The sequence below is a fragment of the Fistularia commersonii genome, chromosome 20 (genome assembly GCF_037954325.1).
Source record: "Fistularia commersonii isolate RoL2024-O1a breed Wild chromosome 20, RoL_Fcom_v1.0, whole genome shotgun sequence".
Taxonomy (NCBI): Eukaryota; Metazoa; Chordata; class Actinopteri; order Syngnathiformes; family Fistulariidae; genus Fistularia; species Fistularia commersonii.
Window position 1 is genome coordinate 1472580 of NC_141303.1, and position 25144 is coordinate 1497723.

A 25144-nucleotide genomic window follows, 5' to 3' on the forward strand; every position below is an offset into this window, starting at 1 on the left:
GCTAAAGTTAATGGTGTTTGAATTGCGCTTAGTTGTATCACTTTCAGGGTTCTTTATGTTTTTTCATTGAACATTCCACCCTGTCGCGGATTTCTGACAATCCTCAACTCTCTCCGCGCCACCTGTGCCTTCCCCAGCTGCGACGGATTCAGACGGAAAGTAAATTCAGCGGCGGCAGTGTAAATATTTGCCCGCGTTTGTTAGATTTAGTCAAAGACCCCGTCGCCTTTCACACGTGGACACGTGGACTGTTTTGAAAGTTGCGTCCCGGTCGCTCTTCACTCCTCATGAACCCATCCGTCCCCGAGATTCATCGCCGTCATCTTATCCTACGAGGGATTTAACAGCCGGGATTGTGCGCCGGCCTCGGATATACGAGGTTTAACACGTAGTGTGGTCTTCATTAAAGCAATGACATGGCGACAGGAAGAGACGCATTCTTAAAGATCCGCTGTGATATGTTTTACGACGCTGCAAAAACACCGTAAAAACTTTAATAACTGTATTAAAACCCCTCCGTTTGCCCCCACACTCTGCTTCCCTTCATAAAAACAAAAACAACAAGCCAAAATAATCCAGGGTGTATTATTATTTTAATATTTTTCATTTAACGCATGGACAGGTGATACATTTTACAACACCTTCAAGTCCTTCTCTGCCCGAGGCCTGCAGGCATCACTTTCCCACACCTGCTTAATGAGCCCGCCTCTTAAAATCTAAAAAAAATTTAACACTTGTTTTTTTTTTTTTTTGTCATCAATAACAACGGCAAATAAAATTCACCTGTGAGCAGCAGTGCACACTGGAGCGAGATTAAAAATGCATTTTGGACCGTCGGCCGATTGTTTGGCTATCTCCTCTCTTAGGAATTTACTTTGACACCCTGCTCTGTAATCAAGCCAGAAACTGCCTGACACATTTTAGAGGAAAAAACAAATCCAAAACAAAAACAGCTGTTACTTAGTCGTTAATTTAAATAACGATTGATGCCTTTCATATGTGGTGTTAGGCATGGATTAATGGCGCGTCGGCTCATTTGTTGCGGAAGAAGACGCAGAGCGGTGTCGCGTTTTGCAGCTATAATTTTGACAAACCATTATCTAAATGATCTTTTTCAAATATTTTCTTTTCATCCGCCAGTTGGAACGGCGGAACACGAGTGACCTCCTACATCAGGGACGGGTAAAGGAGAGGTTTCGGTCCAAACCGAATACCCGAGTAATTTTTGTCCACTTTGCGGGCGTAGGGGCTCGCGCGGACATTTATTTCCTACCTTGGAAAAAATGTTTTCCGTTTCTATAGCAAATTGGTTTCTTACCTGGTTTTTGACGGAAGAGCAGCGAATCGAAGGCGCCTGTTTTATCTTTTTCGTCAGAAATAAGCCGCTAATATCCCCGGGGACCACGCACCGTTTGGGTTTTGCTTCCTTTTCAAGGCGACATGTTGGCCTCCTCTCAGGCTAACCGGCGCAGGTAGCCACTCCCGCTCTTCCACGGCTTTGCTGGCGGCATCTGAGAAACGTCAGAATCCCTTCCCAGGAGCCTCCCGGCCCGGGCACTGTGCCATCCGGCCGGCCGAGTAAGGCTGAGGAGCCAGCGGAGACACGCAAGTGTCTTCCTCTTCTTATTTTTTTTTCCTCTTCTTTTGGAATAAGATTTAAGTTATGTGGGATGGGCAAAGTCATTCATGGGTGACTGGTCTTAAGCTTTTGCCGGATCCATCTGGATCTATAGGTCTGTTGTGAAACTGATGTCACATTGTCCTTCTCAGATGGATAACTCTGACTTCTGAGGCTTATCTTTCTTTTTCACCCTCTGGTAATGTCACTATCCCCCTCTTGTTATTTTGTTCCTTAAACTAACCCCCGCTGCCCAGGCGGGAAATTAGCCAATTACCTATCAGCGTGGTTTTTAAGCTTTCCCATTCAACAGGTGTTGCCGTCTTTGTTTTTATTTTATTCTTTTCGATCGGTTAACGGGGTCACGCCTCGAACTCGACCCGCCGCCGCGACGTGTTCAAACGAGGGAACGTATGAATTAGCCCCGGCGGTAGCGCGGTCACGGTGGGGCGCCGCCTAATTCCCCGAGTGTAAATTGGTGCCTCGGCTCAGCGGTCTTCCCCTGACAGCGCTTCTCACTGATCTGTGTTGTGTAATTGGTGTAAAAGGAAGTGCTCCTGCGACACGCGCCCACCCATCCGGCCGTCGTTTCCAAGTGACAAAGTCCTATCGAGCCATTATCTAGTCGCTTTTTTACCAAGAAGCCATATGGATGACAGGAAGTGAGGGGGGGGTGAATGTATCGTGCCTTCCAGTCGCTGACTCCCATCATTCAAATTGATTGACAGGCTTTTTAGCCGGCCTGATCTGAGAGCTTTAACTGGCCGCCCCTATGAACAGCGGCACGCAACACTAATCTGGAGGATTGGGGGAGGCGGCGGGGTGCGGCAGGGGAAGAAGGGAGATATCTTAAAGAAACAGATCGTGAAAAGAGGAGAGTGTGAATAATTGCTTTTTCATCCCTGGCTTACGGAACAAATTGAATTTCCGGTGCGCAGGATGAGAGTCACCATTTAAGCAGATTTTTGCTGGCAGGGCCGGGCCTGGCGCGCAGCCTGATGTGTATTAGGACGCCGAGTGAATGGTGCACGGTTCCTTCTGTCTCCAACCCCCCTCCCCCCCTTCTGTCATATTCATTGATTGCACTCGGCTCATTATTTGCGACTTTTTAACTCGACGTGGAGGGAAGGGGCTCCCGAAAGCTCCGAAGAATGAAATAGCGTCAGCGTGTCACGCATTTGTTCACGCGCCATACACTCGTGGCCTGTAGGACAGAGGCGGCATTATTTCGACATTGGCGTGCTCCTTTTCAGAGACGCGACAGTCACTCACTTCGGGAAATACAAAAAAAAAAAATAAAAAAAAATTAAAAATCCGACTTCGTTATTGCCAGTTTCACTGCAATGATGCTTGATGCTCCGTGGAACAAAAATTAATCCCTCTGCATGAATATATATTTCCTGAGGTTTATAACTCGGCCTACTAAAAAAGAAAAAAGAAAAAAAAACATCTTCTTCTCAGCTGTTTTCGCTCTCCAATAATCACGCTCTTGTCTACGCATGGACCGCAGAAGTGGTACTGACAGTTGCAGATGAGAATTTAGTAGCAGGGAATCCAATCTAGCCAGGCAATTTTTTTCCCCCCCATCTTAGCAGGAATACAACGATTATCTTTCTTTTTTTTTTTCAAGCCTGGACAGTGTACTGTCCTTTTGGCCCGATGCTCGGCTATTACAGCCTGACAGACCCTCCTGTTTTTACGTGAGCCTGTCATCAGAAATGGCCCCATTTCAGTTTGTCACTCATCTTTTAGTACTTTGCGCTGAAGTGGCTGCTCAAAAGGAGGACAGCTGCAATTTGCATTATGCTGTCAATAAAGATAAATTGCATCGAAAGTTGAAAGTGCTTCCTTAATGTCAGGGTGATTTTTTTTTTTTTTTTTCCTTTTAATAAGAATTGCAGAATGCATTAACAATAGACCCCTCATCAATGGGTGGGGTGGGCGAGAGAGAAAAAATCTTCAGTTGAATTAGTTATCATTTGAATAATTAAATGCAAATCTCCATCCAGCGGCTCAAACTCCAAGTGACCTCTCCCTCGCCTTCAATATTTCTCCCGGTGCGACCCTCGCGTTACTCGGTCTCACCGTTGATGTGACGCAGTGCTGCAAACATCACGCGTTGAGAAGAGGCACGCTTACAGTCTAAATGGCGTTTGCAATTTCCTGCAATTTCCTCCCGATTTCACTGTTGGCGTTCGAACTCACAAACAGCCTTGAAAGTGTTGCTATGTGCGTGTAAATGTTCTCACATACGCCACGTTTGTCGCTCCGGCATGTTTAGGGCCAGTGTTTTCAGGAGCTCATAATAAACCGAAACTAAGACTCCCTTAAATTTTTTTCAAATTCATCTCCGAGATATCCCGTAGAAAACAAGTTGCCCTCCATTACTTCAGGGACATTCGGTATTCTTTCGCCGCACTTGTTTACTTGCTCACGTGCCGTCCGTGCACCTCTACTTAAAAACCGAAGGTTATGCCGGCATTTATAGTCACCATCGACTTACTTAGTTGGTGTTTTCAGTTATAACAGTTTCTATAGTAAAGGAAGCTTAGGAAAAGCCTTTTTTTTTTTTTTTTTTTTTTACTTTTAGCTTTAACGTTATGCATCTTTGTATCCATGGTAACGCTGTTAACAGCCTTAGACCTCAGCCTTAGCTGCCCCGGCACTCGGTTTGATGTATTGAGTTTAGCCACGCTAGCACGTGTTTTGTAAACATATTCTCATAACACACTCTAAGACTCTTTGGTTTTTCGCTTGATCAGCATCTCCCAGTGTTTTGGGTCATGCTTTCGATTTCATGTACACACACACACACACACACACACACACACACACACAAAGGGTCTCTCATTGATTATCCTTGATTTCCCCCGGTTTTAACCTTTAACTATTGCTGCTCAATACCTAATTCTTTACATAATCTTGACCCTCTCCTTTATTCCATGTTTCTTTTCCTTGAATTCCCCCCGTAGCATCGGTTGGTTTTGAAGGGGTTATTGCGCGCCCACGCGTTTTGGAGAAACGGCGTCCAAACTTTGAATTTGTAAAATTATTTATTTGACCCTCTTATATGCTCACATGCTCAAATTTTTCAGATGGAGAAATGTGTCCCTCCGTTCCCCCCCTTCTGGATTGACCGTCATCTTAATTACACACCTCTACAGCTATTATTTCAGTGATTTAACCAACATCCTCAATTTACTCACTGTCTAGTAGGCAGTTGTATTTGTGACTGTCATTTTCTCCAGACACGCACACACACACACAAACACCTCACTAAGTATGTTGGCAAATTCTGGGAAGAAGTTAGAACTGAGTGACAATAATTCCTCTCTAATCTGACAGTGATGCATGTTCATTTCACACCCTGGTAAAAAAAAAAAAAAAAAAACGGCAGTTCATGTGACCCAAACTATAATAACGTGAAAAATAATTCCAACCAACATGGAAACATAGCTGAGACAAGATATAAGAGGAAGGACGTTTTGTAAGGAATTGTGCTTTGCATAAGCAGCAACAAAGGTACCACTTGTGTTTTTGCACAAAAAAAAAAAAAGAAATCTCTATGAATAGAGATACTCTGCTTTTTGTGGGTAGCCATGGATCCAAGCGCTGTCAGAATTAATATGTCATTGAGATTTTGCGTTCACATAATCAGTGCCTTGTGCGAGAGCAGGCCTGACCCGCTTCTCATTGTTGCGACGGGGCTGCAGCTACACATCGTGTTCGTAATCGAGTTATACCATTTAAAACGTGGAGGCATCGTGCGATTTTGCGGACGTTACGATAAACACGCCGTTCTTTGTCTCTTTCCTCGATTAAGCTCGCGGCCCCGCGCTTCGGACACTTGTCGTCGTCCTCGGCGCGCCGCCTCTGCCAGCCATCCTTCCTGCGGTGGTATGTCTCTGCACGGATGTGAATAACAAAGTGAACGCTCGGATGTGCAGGATAACCGGTGTAGAGGACGTTTTCCAGCCCTAATTAGTCAGGGTAGATCAAAATCACAGGTAGATTAACGACGCCGTCCTTTCACAAAAATCAGCAGCTGTAAATCTTGTTTGACTGCATGAAGACGCGCAGCGCGGCTCTTGTGCCCCCCCCCCCCCCCTTTCTACTGAAAGAGGTATATTCACAGCCGCCGAGCGCCGTGGGATTTTCTAGCGATTTTGATGTTCTACGCGAAGCAAGTCATTGCATATTTAAGATGAGCTGTCAACCCCAGCAGGGGTTTTATAGGCCTCGCGGAAGAGAGGACCATTTCATTTTAATGTGCCGGGACCGTGGTAATGTGATTTGTCATGATTGTCCCTGACCCTTACGACGCTATCTATATTGCATTACCTGTGTGATAGTGTCACAAAATTGGCCACGGCGACCGGAGTATTTTTTTTTTTTTCTTAACTCTTTGGCCACAAATCACCATTCCGCCGGCGCCACATCCACCCTCTGCCTAACCTTCGCCATTGATGGCATTCACAGTAACAAGCAAACCGCCGCCATTTATAATTTATTGTTTTTGCAGTGTTAGAGAAGGAAAATCTCCAGCTGCAATGAGAAGAAGGGGCTGAATTGTTCTTTTTAGAGTCAGATATTTGATGCCTAATGGTGTCCCTGATGACAGTGACTATCAGGCTTCAAATCCTTGTGATTTCCCCCTCCTCACGCTGCCTGGTTAACCCCGCTCGGCGCCAAGGAAGGCTTTTCATGCTCAATCCCATCGACTCTCGTGCAGCCAATCAGGAAGCTCCCAGCGATCAAAAATGAAGACCTGTGATTGCGCGGTAACCTGCGACCTACATGCCGCCTGCCTCCATACGAACGACGGCGGTTTCAGCCTCGCCGTTCCTCTGCGACATTCTTCCCGTGGAAAGATACAGCGCGCGCTTATTTATAGCCGGCCGGCAATCTCGCCATCTCCGTGTCACGGCGGCGCGGGAAATGACAGGTTGAAGTGGAGAACCTCCGGCGGCTGCCTGCGCCCAAATAGATTCTCAAAGGTGCTCAAAGTGGGGTCACGGAATCCTCATTAGGACCTTCACCGAGTCTTCATTTGATCACGGATTTGAATATACTCTTTAAAAATTTGAATTCATAATTCATGATCCGTAGCGCTCGGGGTCCCGGGGGCGCCAGAGCCCATCTCGGCCGGGTGAACCCTGCCGCTCGCCCCATGGCGGAGGCGCGTATGCTGGCGTACGACTATTTCTCATTCATGCGTCACATAGAGACGGCGTTCTCTCGGTGGAGATTCAAGATTCGAAGCGTTTATTGTCACCTGCGCCGTGTAGAAACGTGTTTCCAGTGACGCGCGGTGAGGTTCACGGCTGGTGAGGCGCTGACGTCATCGCCGCACGCCTCGTCTTCATTTTTTAACGGTACATGTGATTTTTTTTTTTTTTTAGCGATTTTGGAAAAAAAAACAAACTAAAAGTGGTGAAGCTACGTGGAAAATAACTTTATAGTTATTTATTTATTATTGATCACTGAATAAATATAACCATTTAATTTATTTTTGCTAATTTTTAATGTCAGTTTTTTTTATTTGTTTTTTTTTAATTTATTTTGCATTTTTTTCTTTTCGTGATGACGTCATCACCGCACGCCTCGTCTTCATATTTTAACGGTAAATGTGATTTTTTTTTTTTTTTTAGCGATTTTAGAAAAAAAAAAAACTAAAAGTGGTGAAGCTACGTGGAAAATAACTTTATAGTTATTTATTTATTATTTATCACTGAATAAATATAACCATTTAATTTATTTTTGCTAATTTTTAATTTTTTTTTTCAATTTATCTATTTATTTATTTTTAATTTATTTTGCATTTTTTTCTTTTCGTGACGACGAGTGAGGCTCATACAGGGAAATTCCTGCTGTGCTGTCCGCCGTACATTTGGATATGCACTTATAGGAAGAATGTAAACATTACTATAAATATGATTATGAATATGAACATTGCAATAAAACAGTGGCACTGCAAGAAGATATTTGAGTGCAGCCTGTTGTGCTACTCACAAACATCTCATTGCGTCATGTAAAACTGATCTACCCTAAAAATGCAGAATATATATATTTATGAGTATATAACATACATATAATATATTTTTCGGACAGTAAGCCGCACTTTTTATCACAGTTTGATTGGTCCAGCGACTTTTACTCAGGTGTGACTTGTATATTAAAATGTATACTGTAATTTCACGTTTGTTATTTTCACACTGACAGCCGCGAGCGTGTGCCAGTATCTGCTACTCCTATTCCTTATAAATTAAAATTTAAACATCACCATATAAAGACAACGGAGAACCACTGAAGACAAATACCCCTTAAAAGGAAAATGATATTCTGTAGGAGTGAAATATTCTGTAGCAGCAGAAAACGTTAATTGAGCAGCAGGAGGAAAGTTTGGAGTGAGTGAGGCCAAAAGCGGAGGATACTGTCACTGCAATGGAGAAAACAAAAATTCATGTTGTCGCTTTTATGAACCCTCCGAAAGCGTGGCTCCACATTTCCCTTCCTCGGAAGAGCAACGGTCACGCGAATGCGCTTTTGAATGTGATATCGTGAAGGGAAAAAAAAAAGATTAGTTTTCCTCCCGCTGCGCGTGGAAGTGGTCGGTTTTCGGTTTCTTACTTGATTCGTCTCCCGCACTGGTGTTTCCCCTCTTTCTTTAGAAGAACCAATTTGAGAGGCCAACTTGCTGGTTCGGGTTCGCTCGCTGGAACTTGCGGTCGCTTGCCCGCGGTCGACTGCACATGCGTGGTGGGAAGAAAAAAGATCTCAGACTGGCTGATGTGTATTTCAGTCTGCTTGGAAGTGGATGACAGATTTTTGATGGGCGTGCCGTCTCCTACCTTTACCTTCGATCGCGATCGACGCTTTGGGAACCCCCCGGTGTCGAGACATGCAGTCATTCCCCCTCTTATTTTACATTACATTACATTTGGCAGACGCTTTTATCCAAAGCGACTTACAATAGAGGACATAAGCGTTATTTATCATAAGCATTATTTACACGTCTGGTCATTTTAGGGTCTGTTGTGACTGTTTTTCCTGCACATCACATGTTTACGTCCCAATTTTGAATGACTTCTTGGCTAAAAATGGATTTGTATAAACGCCAAGTTCTAAAAGTAGTGTTTTGTTGATCAATACTGGATGATACATTCTAAAAAGGAACAGAATTGTATTTATATCATATGAAAGTTTATTTTGGATCAGCGATTTGGCTTCTTGTGTCCCAGTAGTTCTTTTAACAAACACTAAAATATCCGGTTCTCGATATCCATATTGGATACAAGTGACGTCGAAGGGTCGTCGGCCCTTTGGGCAACTCCCACGTCCAAAACATGAAAGACTTTGGGGAAACCTCGCATTAAGACGTTAACTTTGTCTTGACTTCTGTAATATATTCATTGTGATAAAGAAAAAAAAAAAACATTGTCACACCCCGGTGCTCTTTAAACATCCGTCGGAGCTAAATCCATAGATTTTCCGGTTATTAACATGCGCCGGCATGTTCCGAAACCGAGTCGCCCGATGTTGCTATTTCTCTTCATTACCGCCAGACCCAAACCCGGGGATCCGTTGTCCGGGGCGGCATGATGAAATTTCAAAATTACTTTGCTTTATTGCCTCCTAATGACTGTAACCTGGCCCGGACGGCGCCAGGAACAGGGACAATGTCATGCATCCCCGCTTATCGGGGTTGATGCGATTAGAATTGGCGTATTATTTGGTTCACTACCGAGGCTGCGACGCCGCTCGGTGAGGTTGTCTGGACGCCCGGGCGTTAGCCTGCGACCACTGCCATGTATCACTGCCGCTTTGTCGCACTTGGTATTTTCTCACACTTTATTACCGTGCTTTGCCTCCCTGGTTTCGCATCTTGGCTCTACTTTTAAATCAAACTAGCGACTGCCTACCTGTTATGCGCCGGCGGAGCGGGCTCATATTGTTATTCTCCGAAACAGTTCGCGTAAACCCCAACCGTTTGCATATTTAAATACGTGGGGAATATGTATATATATGCATGTAATGGCTTTTTTTTTTTTTTTCCCCCTACGTGTAGCCATGGCAACAACAACAAAAAAATAAAAAATAAAATCCCGCCATAACGGTGTGCAAACACCGGTTTCTTTTTAATCCCGGTCACAGCCAGGACCAAACCCGCCTTTGCCATCAAATCCTCTTTCACAGGTATAAAGTTTTAAACCGCCGAAATGACCTCGGATCGCTTTCTTCCCACCCGGAGTCTTGGTTGTCGTCCATCGGCGTCCGTCGTGACGACTAGAGAAGCGTGTGGATAAAGATAGAGGCGGCGAGTAAGAGAAGGGATGGTAGTAAAGATGGGGAGAGGTAAATGGAGCAGGGAGTTTAGAGGGGGGGAGGTTAAATGGTCCATGTCAGTAGCAGTCTTTAACGCATGGGATTACTGGCCTTTTGTGCTCGGTGAGCTCACTCAATCACTGAGCCGGTGTAAGACACGCTCACACCATTTACCCCACACTGTCACCGGCCTCCCGATCCAGCCCACAAAAGCCCGGAACTACACCGCCGCAATCAGCCGGCTAACAGTAAGAGCAGAATAAATTAAAGGGGACGAAGGGAAGACGGGAAAAAGGAAAAAGACGGGCACCGGGGGAGAGTGATTGCAGGAAGTGAATGCGAGGGGAGAAAAAAGTTGTTTTTTTTTTTTTTTTGAAGATGTGCAGCGAAGGAAAGCGTCTTGTTAGACATTAAGATAGTCGGGAGGAGGCGCACGATGAGTCAATGAAAAGCACTTAAAACTGAAAACATGATGAAAAATGGAAAGAAATGCAGCGCCGTCTGCATGAAAGGAAAGTTCTGCTCCGACGGAGAACTTTAATATATTACCTACATTTTCGACGGGTCATAATGATTGCAATTACGGATTTTATGCTCCTTTTTTCCCCCCTTTATTTTTTTCTAAATTGGCACCTCAATATAATGCTCTTCTCAAAAAAAAAATCTCTTGATGTCAGACCAGAGGGTTAAAAAAAAAAAAAAAAAAAAAAAAAAGGATTTAATAAATTTTGCCGATATAGACGAGTGATTAGGGCTTCTGATATTCATTATCATTCTGCGTGAATGTGGAATATCAGAGAAGGTCTAAGCGATCTTGGCTTCTGTGTGCACCTTTCATTCAACGAGGGACGCGCCGTTATAAGACCGGCCGGGTGGAATTTATTATTTCTTTTTATGTCAAAGGCATTTTAGCAGCGAATCCTCCCACACTGTCAGATTAAGTAATGGAAGCATGAATATCTAAAACTTTATTATCTACTTAAACCCGTGTTTCCAGGCGATTGACTTCAGTCGGACGAACGCCCAATGGGAGAAGGGCTCGTGAACTGTGGAAAATGAAACGCTTTCGGTGACAGAATTATAAGAAGATTCGCGAAAGGCTTTCTTGTTTGTCCTCACTTGAAATGTTTCTGCTTTATTTTCTCCCTGTTGGCAGTTCAAGTGTGAAGCGAAGTTGCTCTTCAAAATGGAAAACTGGATATTAGTGTTTCTGCACGACTGAGGAAAAAAAAAAAAAAAAAAAAATTTTTTTCTAGTGTTGCTCTAACAAGAGGAGGGGAAAAAATAAACGCAAAAAGAAAACACTCTTTATGAAGGCTTCCAGAAAGCCCATAATCCCCAGTTGGTTTTTATTCTGGCTGCCAGTGCTGTAAGCGGGTAACTGAATAGCTGCGCGTCGAGTAGAGGAGTTGTGATCTCATGGTGGGGAAATTTCCGGTGAACCCCGTATCGCCGTGCCTCGGTAACATTTTCGGAAGTCGTCGGATCTCTTAACTCCCTTCAGATTCAGTCCAGAGAATTTTGCCGCCGCCCGCGGCCGCTATTAAGGCTACATCATCAGCGGCGGCCCCGCCGGCGCCCTCAGGTGCTCCATCCTCGCCGCGGGTTCCCCGATCCGACGGGTCTATATTTCCCCGTCGAATCCGTCGGACCGGACCGGGCTGCTTTCGCGCTGCGCTGTCAAGTGACCCAGTTTTTTGTTTTATTTTGGATTTTTTTTTTTTTTTCCTCCCATGTGGCTAAGATGGGATGTGTTTAATGAATGTGTGGCCAGTGGGGGGTGAAAAAAAAAAGCACACAGAACAGTTATTCTTAGATATGTGGAAATAAATTTGATAAAAGCGTCCGCACATACGTCATCCCAGTGTGTTTGGAACAATTGTTCTTATGCAGTCAAGGACAAAGTACTTTGAGATCACTTTTTTGGATCATCGGTTTTAATTGTAATTGCAAATCTGCTTATTTTTTTACTTCCCTATATGATTTAGTACCGTGATATTCGCATGCATACTAACATTCCCATTTCATATAAATATTCCTCGAGAATGGGAACAATTAAAAAAAAAAAGTAGGCTAATTGTAGGATTTTATAGTTAATCAAAATTAATCTTAGTCATCTCGTTTGTATATTCAACATGAGAATTTTGATGATGAATGATTCTCCGTTGATGAGCGTAGACTTCAGAGTCTATCCCGTCGGTCTACGAAGCTGACCAACCGATGAGCGCAGAAAACACATTAATATCTCCTCAACACGACCGGTTCGGATTTCGTAATTAATCAAAATTAATCACATATTAATCGCATTTGAATATTCGACACGAATATTTTTGTTTGACGAATGATTTGCTATTCATTCACTAGATGAGTGCAGAAAACATATTAGTATCTTTTCAACGCGACCGGCTCTCGTTCCCTTCCATCCTCACACAGCCGCTGGATTTGTTTTGACATCGGTTTTCCGGACAGCAGTTGTTTTTTTTCCCCTCATCCGTTGAGTCGATCTCTTGTCACCCCTCATCTTCTCCAACGGTCCACAGCCATCCATCGATTCATCCGACGTGGACTCGGACGTTTTGTTTCTGAATTTGGCAGCAGAAATGCGGTCGAGCGTTGACCGACGACACTTCGCCCGCTCGTATTAGCATTGCCGCTAGCTGCCGCGGCAGTGCTAACGTTACTGACTGTGCTAGCGCTAGCTAACAGTGAGGCGGAGACACTGGAACTCATGCGCGGAGAAAATTAGAGTACGATTAAAATGCACAATTTTCCCCAAAGAGTTATTTTTCCGCAATTAATGAAGTGAAATGAACACGGTAAAGCCACCGCCCTGGTAAATACACATTTATTACTAGGAGCTCTTTTTAAAAGATTTCAATAGAAAATGTGCACGTGAATAAGAATGGGGGCATCAGAACCCGCCGTGCAAACGGCAGAAAAACACGGCGACTTCTCACCACGCTCCTCTGCTGCGAAGCCTCATCACAGCCAGAGTTTATGATGTTCCTGGATACTATCCTGTTTTCTCATCTTAAGATCATGTTTTCTATCTTCTTCAGCTTTTTGCTCAGATGGCCCCCCGCACCGAACCCTGGCAGGTTTCTGGCTGGTTGGGCGGATTCGGAGGGGGAGTTGGGGGTTTCCCGTTGATACCCTGTGAACTTTGGTTTGGCTCCAGTTGCCGCACTTCACTCGATTGACTTCTTAAAAGTACCGATCAATGCGAGATCTCTGTTCTCGCTCCCCACAGCCGGTGGTCTGTTTCTTGGAAAAGGCCGGCTCGGTCAACATCGTGCATGAACTCGCCGCACGCCGCCCCGAATCTGAATTCCACTTTGTGTTTAGTCCTTTGAAAATCATTTCAATTTATATGAAAAGCTCTCCTCCGGTCTGAACGGGCCGTTTCTCCCCCCCGAGCTCCGATGTTGCACGTGAACGTTTCACGCCGATTAGGAATCCGATTTAAAGGCCGGGCTTTCGGGACTGAGCGCGACAATCACGGTCGAAAATCCCGAGACGGGTCGAGTGCGTTTATGGTCAATGAATGGACTTTACGGGCGGCGGCAACGTTTTCCTCACTCCCGTTTATCCGGACGAGCAACTCCTCAGGTGAGAATCTCCGATGTCTATCTTCGGATATGAAGTCCTCATTTAGATCCCAATCGTGGTTGGATGTAGCACACCGATTTGACGTCGGGGCTTTTGCTTCCCCCGTCGGGGCAATTATCTCCGGCGACGTTCGCCGATGAGACGCGGCGACAAACGCCGGCTTCTGATTAATCTCGACGTTGCATCGGATATGTGCGTTGTAACGCGCGGTCACTGTCTTTCACGCGCACGCCGTCTGCTCTCTGTGAGGTTTCTGTTTGCCTTGTGCCGCTGATTGTATCTTCAATTATCCAGCCCATGCATTCTGATGAGCTCCTTAGTGTCACACACACACACACACACACACACACACACACAAAGACACAGGCTTGCTTTGGTAAAATGCGGGGAACAGGTCAATTAAAGGGGTCTTTGCCTGTCCAGAATGTTTTAATTAAAGTAGCGGTGAAATGTAAACTAGGTTCTAATTATGATTAGCCTTAATTAACTGTCACTCTGATCTTCATTGGTTTTGAGCACAGCTGACCTCCAAACCTCTCGTCTTCAGGCGCCCACGTCGGCGCTCAGCTCGCGTGACCGGCGATCGCGTCCGCCGGCTTGGTGTTTGTCTCGTCTTTGTAACCGGTACATATGTTCAGACGTCAGCACCGGCTGATATTATTAGGTATGGGGAGTCACGTGGCAGATATCCAACACACGTTTCATTTCAGCGATATTTTTTTTATCGGACAAATGCCACGAGCTTAGATGAAACAACATAAAAACCACCAACGCTGTTTGGATTTTTCCTTTTTTTTTTTTTTTTTAATGTATAAAATCAATGGCCGGCGCGTTGTTCTTAAAGGCCAGTTTATTCAGTGCTTGATTTTATCTCGTAAATGATTTTGAAAACAAAGAAGTGAGTTTAATAGAAATGTTCAACATTTGCAAAGGATTTTCATCATCCTCAATAAATCCAAAATTTATCAGCCAGTGATCCTGGCTCGGAATGTTAGATTATGAAATTGTGGAGCGCGGCTTTCATTTTCAGGTTCATGAAATGTTTTTAAAGAAAAGTCTTGTATATTCCCCTCAGGCTCTTCTGGATATGGTGGTGAAGAAGAGCGAGGGCTTCAGCGTGGAGCAGTTGGAGCGACTGTACTCCCTCCTCAGCCAGTGCATCTTTAAGCACCGCAGAGAGTACGACAAGACCCAGCTACTGGAGGTCAGATACTCCTTTCTTCGCTTTCTGCGACTCTTAATAACCCCTTTCGCACTGTAGGAACTTTTTTAGCCGTTGCTAGAACCTTCTCAGGAACCACGCCGTTTCTTTGTGCATTCAAACCGCACAGCAACAAGGAACCGTGGACCTCAGAGCGAATTTTAGCACCGACTCTCAGGCAGGGAAGTCCAGATACTTTTTTTTATGACAGAATGGACAGAAGCGGCAGGTAGTGGACCGACGAAGAGGTCCGAGCTCTTCTGGCCCGCTACGCCACAGAGGGGTTTCCGGGCGCAAACATTTGGCCCCGGCTAAGTTTGGAGTTAGCTAACGGCGACATTTTAACACCCTGGAGAAAAACAACCCCTCTGATTGTCCACGGTTATTATTCCTGCCATGCAAAGGATGTAGCAGCTTCGCGCTCCATGTTGTTGTTTTTTTTGTGTGTGTGTGTGTGTGTGTGTGTGTGTGTGTGTGTGGCACTAAAGGTGCACATCACAGATGCTTGCGTCACACCGGTCCCTACGGTGGTCCCTCACTGCCAGCGGGAATGTGAAACTAAATGGTTCCCCCGGAGGAGGCTACTTCCTGGAAAAAGATTTGAGCCAAACGGTTCTTCGAACTGTATTCTTAGAGCCTGTTTGTCCGAAAGCAGCAAAAAAAAAAAAAAGAAATTTCAATCCGCTCTATCACTGTCAGTATTGCTGTACACTCCTGCAAATAGACAAGTCGTCATCCTTAACCTGCTGGTTTTTAGATTAAAAGTTAACCAGCAGTTAACTTAGATAATAAATAAACCTATGAGAAGCTGAAAGAATAAGGTATCTGGTGGATAATTGGACAATAGCTCACTGGCGTCGCCGCTACCAGCACGCTTGTTGCTCGCTAGCCACCGTCTCCGTTAAAGAGGTTGATTTATGCTCAGTCCCCTTCAGCGTTGTGCGTCGGGTCGTATCTCTGTCATGTTGTATAAATGATTGATAGTCGTATTGAATGACCACACTCAAGGGTGGGGGGGGGCGTCCATTGTCATGGAAAAGCAGGCAGGACTTAATGTTATTCCAGTGAAAAGTAACAGAAATAATGGAGAGTGACTGGAGTTAAGTTCTGTCCCCTTCCTCAGCTCTGCACTGCTGAAGGTTATATATAACATATTGTTTGCCGTTTTCAACATCAACATGTAGTTCTGACTGATTAACTTGCTCTATAATTTCAGGTGACCCTGAATCCTCCTTTTTTTTGGAGTTCTGAACACGCACGATAATGTATTTTTGTGCCGGCAATACTCAGATCCGGAGACAAAGGCGACAGAGATACAATAACCTTTCCACTTGATTAAGGTCCACGGTTTGATATGCCCGAACATTTAAAAACCGAATTTCCAAACGTGACAATCAACGAGGGCCCGAAATGCAGAGTGTCGTGGTTGACGCGTCCCCCGGGAGCCCCAATCCAGTCCCCAGATGTCTCGCACCCGATCGCTTGTCATGTAAACGCCAAGAGCAGGTGCGGTGACAGACGACATCCCCTCAAATGACTCGTGGCTCGCCAGCCGCGAATGAATAAATATACAAAAACCCCCGCATTATCTCCAAACCCTGCTCCTTGAGCTGGACGATGAAGCCATCTCAATGTTGTCGAGCCAGATTATAAAGCAGCGGGTTTTGGTCAAGCGTTTTGTTTACGGTTACGGTTGACAAAGGGCTACCTTTATGAAAGTAATATTAGCTATACAATAAAGAAGCCCATTCATGTACTTTGGACATTTACCGTCTAATCTAAAAGTAATAATGTCCAGTTTAGTGGACACAGTTATTAGAGGGGCGGTCAACATGTAGCCAGTTTGACCATTTCCTGTGTTTAGTCAACTGCGACGAGGTAGTTTAAACAACAGCTGTCTTTATGCAAAATCACTTGAACCGAGACCTTTAATAGTCTTAGATATTCCCCGATGAGAAAATGTGCTAAAATGATCAAATATTTAAAGCGAAAACGGCATCGGGTTCATTTTAGAGCTCCAAAATGTTCATAAAGAGGTACTGCCGCACTCATCTACATTATAGAAGTCAATGAGCCTTCATTAAAGTCTGTCACAGGGCTCTGGCTCTCCTTTAAATATTGAATTTTATGTTCTCTGAGCTAAATGAGATCTGGGTCACAGAAGATACAAAATTTGTAAATGAGTTCCCCAGTGTTTCCATTGTACAGAGAAGACCGGATTATATAAGGATCACATTCATTTAGACTTTTTGATGTGATTTAGAGAACGGAGTTCTCTCATATCACTTGTTTTTGGTGTTATGACATAAAACCTACCCAAAAAACCTGTATTCAAACTTTGTCTTAAATAAGGCCTTTAGGAGTTACCCTTCGTAGCAAGATTTAGCCTAGCATGAACCAAACCTTCGATTACCGCACGCGCGTTCGGAATAAGACAAATCCTGAGCTCCTATCGCCGTGCCAATAAATCAGTTTTAATTTGATATCGTGACAGTTTATTCAAGTCGGCCTCAAGGACGCCGTTCTGCCAAGGTGTTGTAAATCTGCGTATTGTACATTGACAGCTTTTCACATCCATCAGTTTTACAGCCCTTCGTAGTAAAGTTGCCATTAAATTCCCGGTTCGAGGCGTTAGCAAAAAAACACATCAAACCCAACTTGGGTTTTTAATCGCTAAAAGACCCTCCGCAGTCTTTTTATACATCCACATCTGATCGGTCTCGACAGTGACAACAATAGGCGGGGAGGAGGGGGCCCTGCATCTTATTTACCCAAAATCCCATCTGGTCATACGCTGCAGCTGCTGTAAGAATGTCAGCGCAGACAGCGAGCCAGGAATGGCAGTGTCCCGGTGCCGGTAGCACAAGCTGGCTGTCAGGATGTCAGGGAGTCGGCGGAGAGAGCAGTCAGCCAGGTGGCGCCGCCTGTCCGACCCGCTGGCCGCGAGCGGAAACTGTGTTGGTTTCATAACACCGGCTTAAATTGGTGTTTCAAGAGCAGGGATGTCAGCTCGTTTGGCATGGATTCTTCCGTTGCCCTGCATTTCCAATGCGGGCCTCTGCGCCACGGTCATCTCTGGCGTGCGCCGCCGCCGCCGCCGCCCCCGTTTCAACCGCTCCGTCTTAATTCCCGGGCTCGGCGGCGGCGGCGGCGCGAGCGTTGTTTATGTCGACGCTGTCGGGATGAGTGAAATGGAGCGTGTCCATGCATTTGTCTCCTTCCCCCTCCCTCCTCTGGGTATGGCTTGTCTCTGGAAGCGTTGACCTTTCAGCAGATGGAGTGGTCTGCACCCTACTTCTAGTTAAAGCCAGAGGGACTGTGTCTACCCGGCACGCTATAACTCGCCAACTATGTTTCTTTCTACAAATTGGCAATCATATTGCTCCGGGGCTCGCGATGCATTTTACCAGCGACTTAGACGGCAATTAAAGACTTTGTGACAGCCTCTGACCTTTGACCCCGATTTGCACATTTGCCAGAGTCGCGCAGGGTGCTTAGCAAAGTAAAGCAACATGAAGAGAGTTGGTTCTTTCCGGCTGAACGTGCAACCCTGAGGCCGTTTACTGTTCTCTTGCAGCGAATACTGAATCGCTCCTTAATCACGCGGCTTGTCGTGGTGTATCAGTCTTACTCTTACACTGAACCACGTACTCGCTTAACGACTCAGTAGTTTCAACGGGGGGTTACGACTTTGACCGATATTCATTTCGTGAAAATATCTCGAAGTTGCGACGTCAATGTATATGCGGCGAGTACAGTGGCGGCGCAGTCGAGTGTAAGTGTACCCGAACGTAGCCGTGTACGATAAGTTGGTAGCAGTCGATAACACTCTTGAGGCAGCGTTAGTACAGTACAGGTACAAGAAAGGAAAAGGTCCACCGGTTTGGGTAATAAGATAATGGTTTATAAAAGATCTGTAGCAATAACACCAACTCTATTGTCAACATTAGGCTAGGCTAACTTGTAACTTTTCACTGCCAGTGGGTTAACGTTTAGGCTACTGTAAGGCTATACGGTATACTACTTATATATGAAGATTTGAGTTGCCATAAAGGGAATCCCAACAACGTGGGCATTGGAAGGGATCGTCGCGGTTAAACGAAAAGTGACCGTATAACGAATAATACGAAATTCATGCGTTCATTATTTATACCGCTTATCTGGTCGTGGGGGTGTCAGAGCCTACGCCGGCTGTCATTGGACCGGTGGATCAGCCGAATACGGAGGCATGCCGTGTCACCGTAGCGTTGACGTAGTCACATGGATGTGCAGCCGTTCACTCTCTCATTTGAGACGTATCACCAACCAGAGAGATGAAAACCTTGGAGAACCCCGGAGGAGGAGAGCCCACACAGGAAAGACCTCCCTGTCGGGAAGCTAACAACACAATCGTAGCAGTGTTATTATTTTAAGGACTTGGGCAAGGGATAGTCTCCAAATGAATAGTAGTAATGCTGGCTTAAGTGAGAGGCTCAGACCTCTGTGGAAACTCCGTCTTGAGACATTGTGTACAGCCGTCAAAGGCAGGCGGGAAAAAAAAAGCAAAAGTTTTTCCCTTGAAAAATAGCTCCGTAGGCCGGATTCCAAAACAACCCTTGCTTTTATCATCACGAATTGTTTTGTCAGCGGCTCATGGAACAGCAGCCTCATCCAAACATATTGTTCCGTCTCAACTCCCTTGTTTTTTTTGTTGTTGTTTTTTTTTTTTTTTTAGTTTTTACCTTGAAAAACAACAAAAATCAAACAACCAAAAACAAAAACCCACAACAATTCTTTTCTCACGCACTTATGTATGTAATGTTATTTATTTATCATTCGGGTGTGAGAAGGCAAGCGCTTCCTAGAATTAACAAAATATAAGACTGGTGTAGCGGGACAGTTTGTACTTCTGTCGAAAATTGGTTGATAACAGTGGAAACCGGAAATTGGAGAAAAAAAGCGAAACAAAACCAGATCGCAAGAAAACTTGTCGTCGGGATAAGCGGGGAGAGAAAGCGGCGTTCCATGTTTGCGACGGACGTACCTGTTTACGAACGTAACGCGAGCATAGACGAGCCCGATTTGTGCGACCGCACAAAAAGGATAAAGCATTCGCCGTTTATCTTTTGACGTCTTCATCGGTCGCGTCGACTTTTTTCATCGTTTTTACAAAAATGACTTTGTCACGGGGCTAATTGAGCTTGTGATAATGTTGATTCGTTTCAGTGCAGTGGCGTCTAAACGGCAAGAGCATTATTCAGGAATGCGGATAATGTGCTGTTAATTTACGGCTATTTGTTTATTTGTTTGATCGGTTTATTTTTACTAAATGAAAAGTCGAGCTCATTGGCGCTCAAGCGTTCTGGTGACAAAGTTCGTGCAAGTCTCGCATGAAGCTGATATGTTTGGTTTAAAATTCCCCCTCGATTGTGCCGATCTAGTAGATTTAAACCAAAAAGGATATTTTAAAACATCGTCACCTTGGGGTTTAATATCTATCAAAACATTTTCCCTTTTTTTTTTGGCTTCCTTCCACATCACTTTAACTTATTTGAAGACATGTTCTTTCTTTTAGTGTTCTACTCATCATTTATTTCTGTATCTTGTTCGGGGTTTTATTTATCAATTGAATTTTTTTTTTCTTCTTTCTTTAATTGTTTTATACTTTTCTTGCCTCTGGTGTTTCCGCACTTTATAGCATTTCCCAAGTTCCCTTTCTCACTGTTTTAATGAGGGATGTTCTTATTTAATTACAGAGTAATTGCTCTGGGTGTGTGTGGATTGAGAGGGGATTTGTTTTACTGTATGAAGCACTTTGTGTTACATTTAACTTGTATGAAATCTGCTGTGCAAATAAAGTCTGATGGGAAGCTGCTGCCAGCCAAGTTATAAAAAATGGGCAGGAAAAAAAAAAAAAACAGATATTAACTTGATCTGCTGTCTTGAAAACTTTTAGGGCCTGAATCATAGGAACACTTATAATATTGGAGTTTGATATCATTTCAACACGCTGGTTACTTTGGATCAGAATGCAAAGAGCAGAGACTTAAACAGCAAAACAGTGCATTGCCCTCAGTCTGCACAGGTCAACCCCCAACTGTACACCGACATCTGGGCTTTGACTGCAGTGGAAGTGTTTATATGTGTGTGTGTGTGTGTGTGTGTGTGTGTCTGTAAGCACTGAGCTCAGAGAGACAGGAAAGGATGTAAAATATTGAACCCCGGTGCTTTCCACACTTATTCCAGTAGCTGCCTGGTTTTGCATGGTGCATGATCTGCAGGCGCCGCACAAACTCAGACATGGTCTCAAGGTGATCAATTAGCAAACTCCCCAAAACCGCCGTTAGCCTGTATTGCGAGAGGCGTGGTCAATTGTTTGGACGGTTAATGGCTAGCGATCGCAGTTGGTTCATTGCGAAAGTGGAGACGCCGCTTTCCAAATGGTCCAAATCTACTGCACGCTGAGGCTGCAGCTAATGGCTATTTTCATCAGTTATTTCCCACCTATTCAGTTTGTTTATTTATTCTTTTTAAAAAAAGGAGAAAGTGGTGAACGATTTCTGTCTCTTTTTGTCACGACATCTCTGTTTTCACCAAGATATCCCGCAGAAAATATTTCCTCGACCTCCGTAATATTTGACTCACACTAACCGTTAATAGAATTGCGGAAAAGTTATCAACGAATCGGCCGGCGAAGCCTCTTGACATTATGCAGACTCAAATGCTTTATTGTGCGTATCAGCGGGCGTGAGCGCGGATCAGATACGTCTGCGAGAGGCCGAAATGAGTTTTCGTTCTCGCCGCGGCGGGAGCGGGTCGGGGGGGACGGAGAGCGCCGCGGCCCTAATTCAACATTAGCGAGAGTAAGACGGTGACACGAGGGGCTCGGCGCCGCCGACGGCTTATTAGATTGTCTGCCGCGCTTCCAGGACGACGAGGCGACGGGCCCTCGGGCGGACGGAGGCGCGGGGGAAGCAGTCGAGTGTCGAGGTGGCAAAGAGCTCGCTCGTGTGTGTGTGTGTGTGTTTGTGTTTAGCCAAACGCCGCTAACAGACAGGTGTCAAAAGCATAGTTTTGTCTAAATATGGGCCGCGTGTGATGAGCCGTAGCTTCCAGGGAATTTCTAAATCGGACTCGGCGACGCAGCCGCGCGGAAACTCCCCGCCTTCCCCGGCCCGACTGCCGTACGGAGCTTATTTGGCTGCGGGGAGACGAAGTGCTAAGTGCTTAATTGATGTTATAAATGGAGTTGGAAGTCGGAATCACACGCGGCATCGGTCCCCTTGACCTTTTTAAACGGAGTCAGAATAAATTGCGAGCGGCGTTGGGTAAAGTTCGCCTTTCATCAAAATTGATGAGCAAATAGCTGAAGCTCTTTTTAGTTTAACAGGCTGGGGTGTTGATTTTTTCGGTTGTTGTTGTTGTTTTTTTCACCCCCCTTTTCACGGGCTTGACATAACAATTGCTCGTCGTCGTCTGGATGACCTATCAGAATGTGATATCTCGCCGTGGTAATTTCTTTCAGATGTTCAAAAAGAACAGAAAAAAAATGAAGAAAAGAAAAAAAAAAAAAGCATTAAAAAGACACCTCGCAGAACAAGCTGTTATTCCACATCTTCAACAATGTCAGTGTCAGTTATAACGTCCTCAATCTTTTTGAAACTTATTATAAAACGACGTAGAAGGCAAAGGAAAACAAATCCGTAAATGTACAACATTTAGCGTTTTAACCTCCCGCGGAACCCGCCGCCAACTGAAATAGTGAAATGTTTACTTTCCGCTGGACGTGGCGGCGGCGGCGGCGTGTTCATCATTTGGCAGAGGCGGCGGGAGCCGAACGGCAGTAACATAAACAAACACTGGCAGCTGGTACATACTCTTTAGAACGAACGCGTCGGCCTGATGGGAGCTGATAAGCGGCCGTTACCATGGATACCCCTCGGCGGTCCACAGAGAGGGCGGGACAGCTCAGGAATATTAAAATTAGATTATGATTTAGCGGCGATCTGGTTTGTGATAAAGTTGCCGGCATCTGGGTGAATACAATCCTTGATTTTGCTTTTTTGTCATTCACATTTTACCGCCATAAAAACCATTTTGTACGTCGTGGTTCATTTCTTATTTTATCGCGTTAGCTGGGTTTCAACCGTGGAGGACGTTTTTTTTTTTTTAGAACGGAAAAAAATGGCACTTGAATCGATATTTTTGCACAAATAAACAACTCCACCACAAAATACCCCAACTTGTTTATGTTTAGGTTAATCATGAAATTATCCGGACCTTTAGTTATTTGTTGTGAATCGCAGCTGCGGCCAAATTAGCGGTTGTCACGTGAACCCGATGCGGCGACGGGCGGTTTCGACCGCGTGTGCGGCGGCGGTCCGATTCCACGCCGCCGACTCGGTGCCTCAGCGGGAGGCGGTGATCGGAGTCGCTGAGCCGGCTGAGAAGTCGGACGTGTTCAGGCTGTCGCCCGCAGCTTTCCATCTAACCGCTCGCCGCGGCCGCTCCTTCCTCTTCCATTACTCGCCGCAATATTTCACACCAATCTGTTGTCCAAAAGAGCGGAAAGGGACCTTTGACTTGTTTTCGCAGTGCTCAGTCTGGGAGCTTAGTGGCAAACACACTGTGTTTCCTGTGACTACTTCATGATAACGTGACATTCAAGGTCCACTTAAATGCTAGTAATAGGTCTCTGTATTTATTTCATATTTACTCACAGCCAGCCCTTCGCTCTAATTTATTGTTATGGTCTTTATTTTCAAGCCATACTGCAGGGGTGTCGAACTCATTTTCACCGAGGGTCACACGGAACGCTAACAGTAGGAATGGAAGTAGATCGACCAAATGTAAACAAATGTAACGACTCCTTAATGTTAAATAACTCTGATGTTATAACTCATTCAAATCTAAAATGCCACGTTTGCATTCCCAACTTTCTTGAAACTTTCTTGCATCAACGTTTCTCTTCCTGGATATTTAGCGGTCATTTGCATTTCTCAACTCCACTCGTTGAAAATGTGATTGACGTGGATCCGCCGCGATCGCGTGGCGTCAGTCGGCGGGTCACGTGATCGGCAGGAATTGTGGGAAATGTAGTTTATTTTCAGACCATCAGAACTTTTAAGACGTTCTCGCGAGCCTCGAGTTTGACACGTGCCATGCTGAATTTTTGTAGTGTGATTTCTAATGTCAAATAATTTGATATTATTTATAAATGAGGTTGATATTTACTGTGATTAAGATGTATTGACGATCACGGCGGATCCATTCAAAGTAGCTGCTTTCGGACAGAAAAACTCCCAAGATATGTCCAACTGGACTTCGGATCCAGGAAGTAGCCTCCTCCAGGGGAACCTTTTCATGTTTACATTCTGGCAGGACAACAGTAGGGTCTGCACACACTCCCAAACAAAACACCGGAGAAGATGAAGAGGAAGACGAAAGGGACGGCGTGGAGGTGGAAGCTGCCGCGGCGTTCATGATCTGCCCGGCGGGGATAATAACCACGGACCATCAGATGGGTTGAAGGGGGTTTATCTTCTCCCTGCACGTGGGAAGAACCCCGTCGGCTGTTAGCTAACCGCACACTTATTTTAGCCCAAACGTTGACGTTCCCCCCGCGAGCCCCGGAAACCTCTCTGAAGCCTCGCAGGCCAGAAGAGCCCGGACCTCGTCATGGCTCCGGCTCTCGACCATTTTGTCGCAAACGTGAAGAGCCCGGCTCCCGTCGAGGGTCTCGGAACTGCATAAAGGTGTTTTCGTTATCTCAGAACTCAATTTAAAGCCCAATAACATTGTAATGTGAGGACAATGTTGCTTGGACTTTGCCAGACCACTCACCTTCTCCGACATCCAGGGCGAGCAGCGACTTATTTAAATCTAAAGGTTGGCTTCAGTTGTCCTCTCCGGCGACATTCAACCTGAATATTAGCATCTAAACAACCTCGGTGTCCACATGGAAATGCAGATCCAACAAAGCGATCGGCTCGTAAGCAAATGGAATATCGATCCGGCGAACCGTCATATAATTTGGGTTGTTCAGCCGGCGCCGGGTAATCAGGCCTGGCGGCTCCCGATCGTTCGTCCGCGACGTTCGAAATGCGAAAGCCGTCTTAAGTAAGCGGAAATCACCGAGAACCACCGTTCTCAGCGTTGAAGACCATCAGTGTCAGCGTTAACCGACGAAAATCACACCGACGTACAGAAACGCATCCTCCCCCGGAAAGGAATTAAAAAATAAAAAGTTCCCTTTTTGACGTGAAGGATTGCGTTTCACCGTAAAAACGGATGGTTTTTAAATGTTGCCGTAGATGTCGGGATCGGCGTCTCGCCGCCGCGCGTCGCCCTGACTCAGCCGTTTAGATGAGGAGGCGCGCGGTGGAACATCTTCCAGGCATTAATCACCGTCT

General features: G+C 45.2%; 1 protein-coding gene across 1 annotated transcript in view; it reads left to right on the forward strand.

The window, feature by feature from the left end:
• atad2b (ATPase family AAA domain containing 2B) overlaps positions 1-25144 on the forward strand; it is an 82013-nt gene that overhangs the window by 55688 nt on the left and 1181 nt on the right. Inside the window, exon 27 of the mRNA XM_086166944.1 lies at positions 14628-14756. Within this exon, the coding sequence (XP_086023070.1) occupies positions 14628-14756 (129 nt within the window). The remainder of the gene's footprint in view (positions 1-14627; positions 14757-25144) is intronic.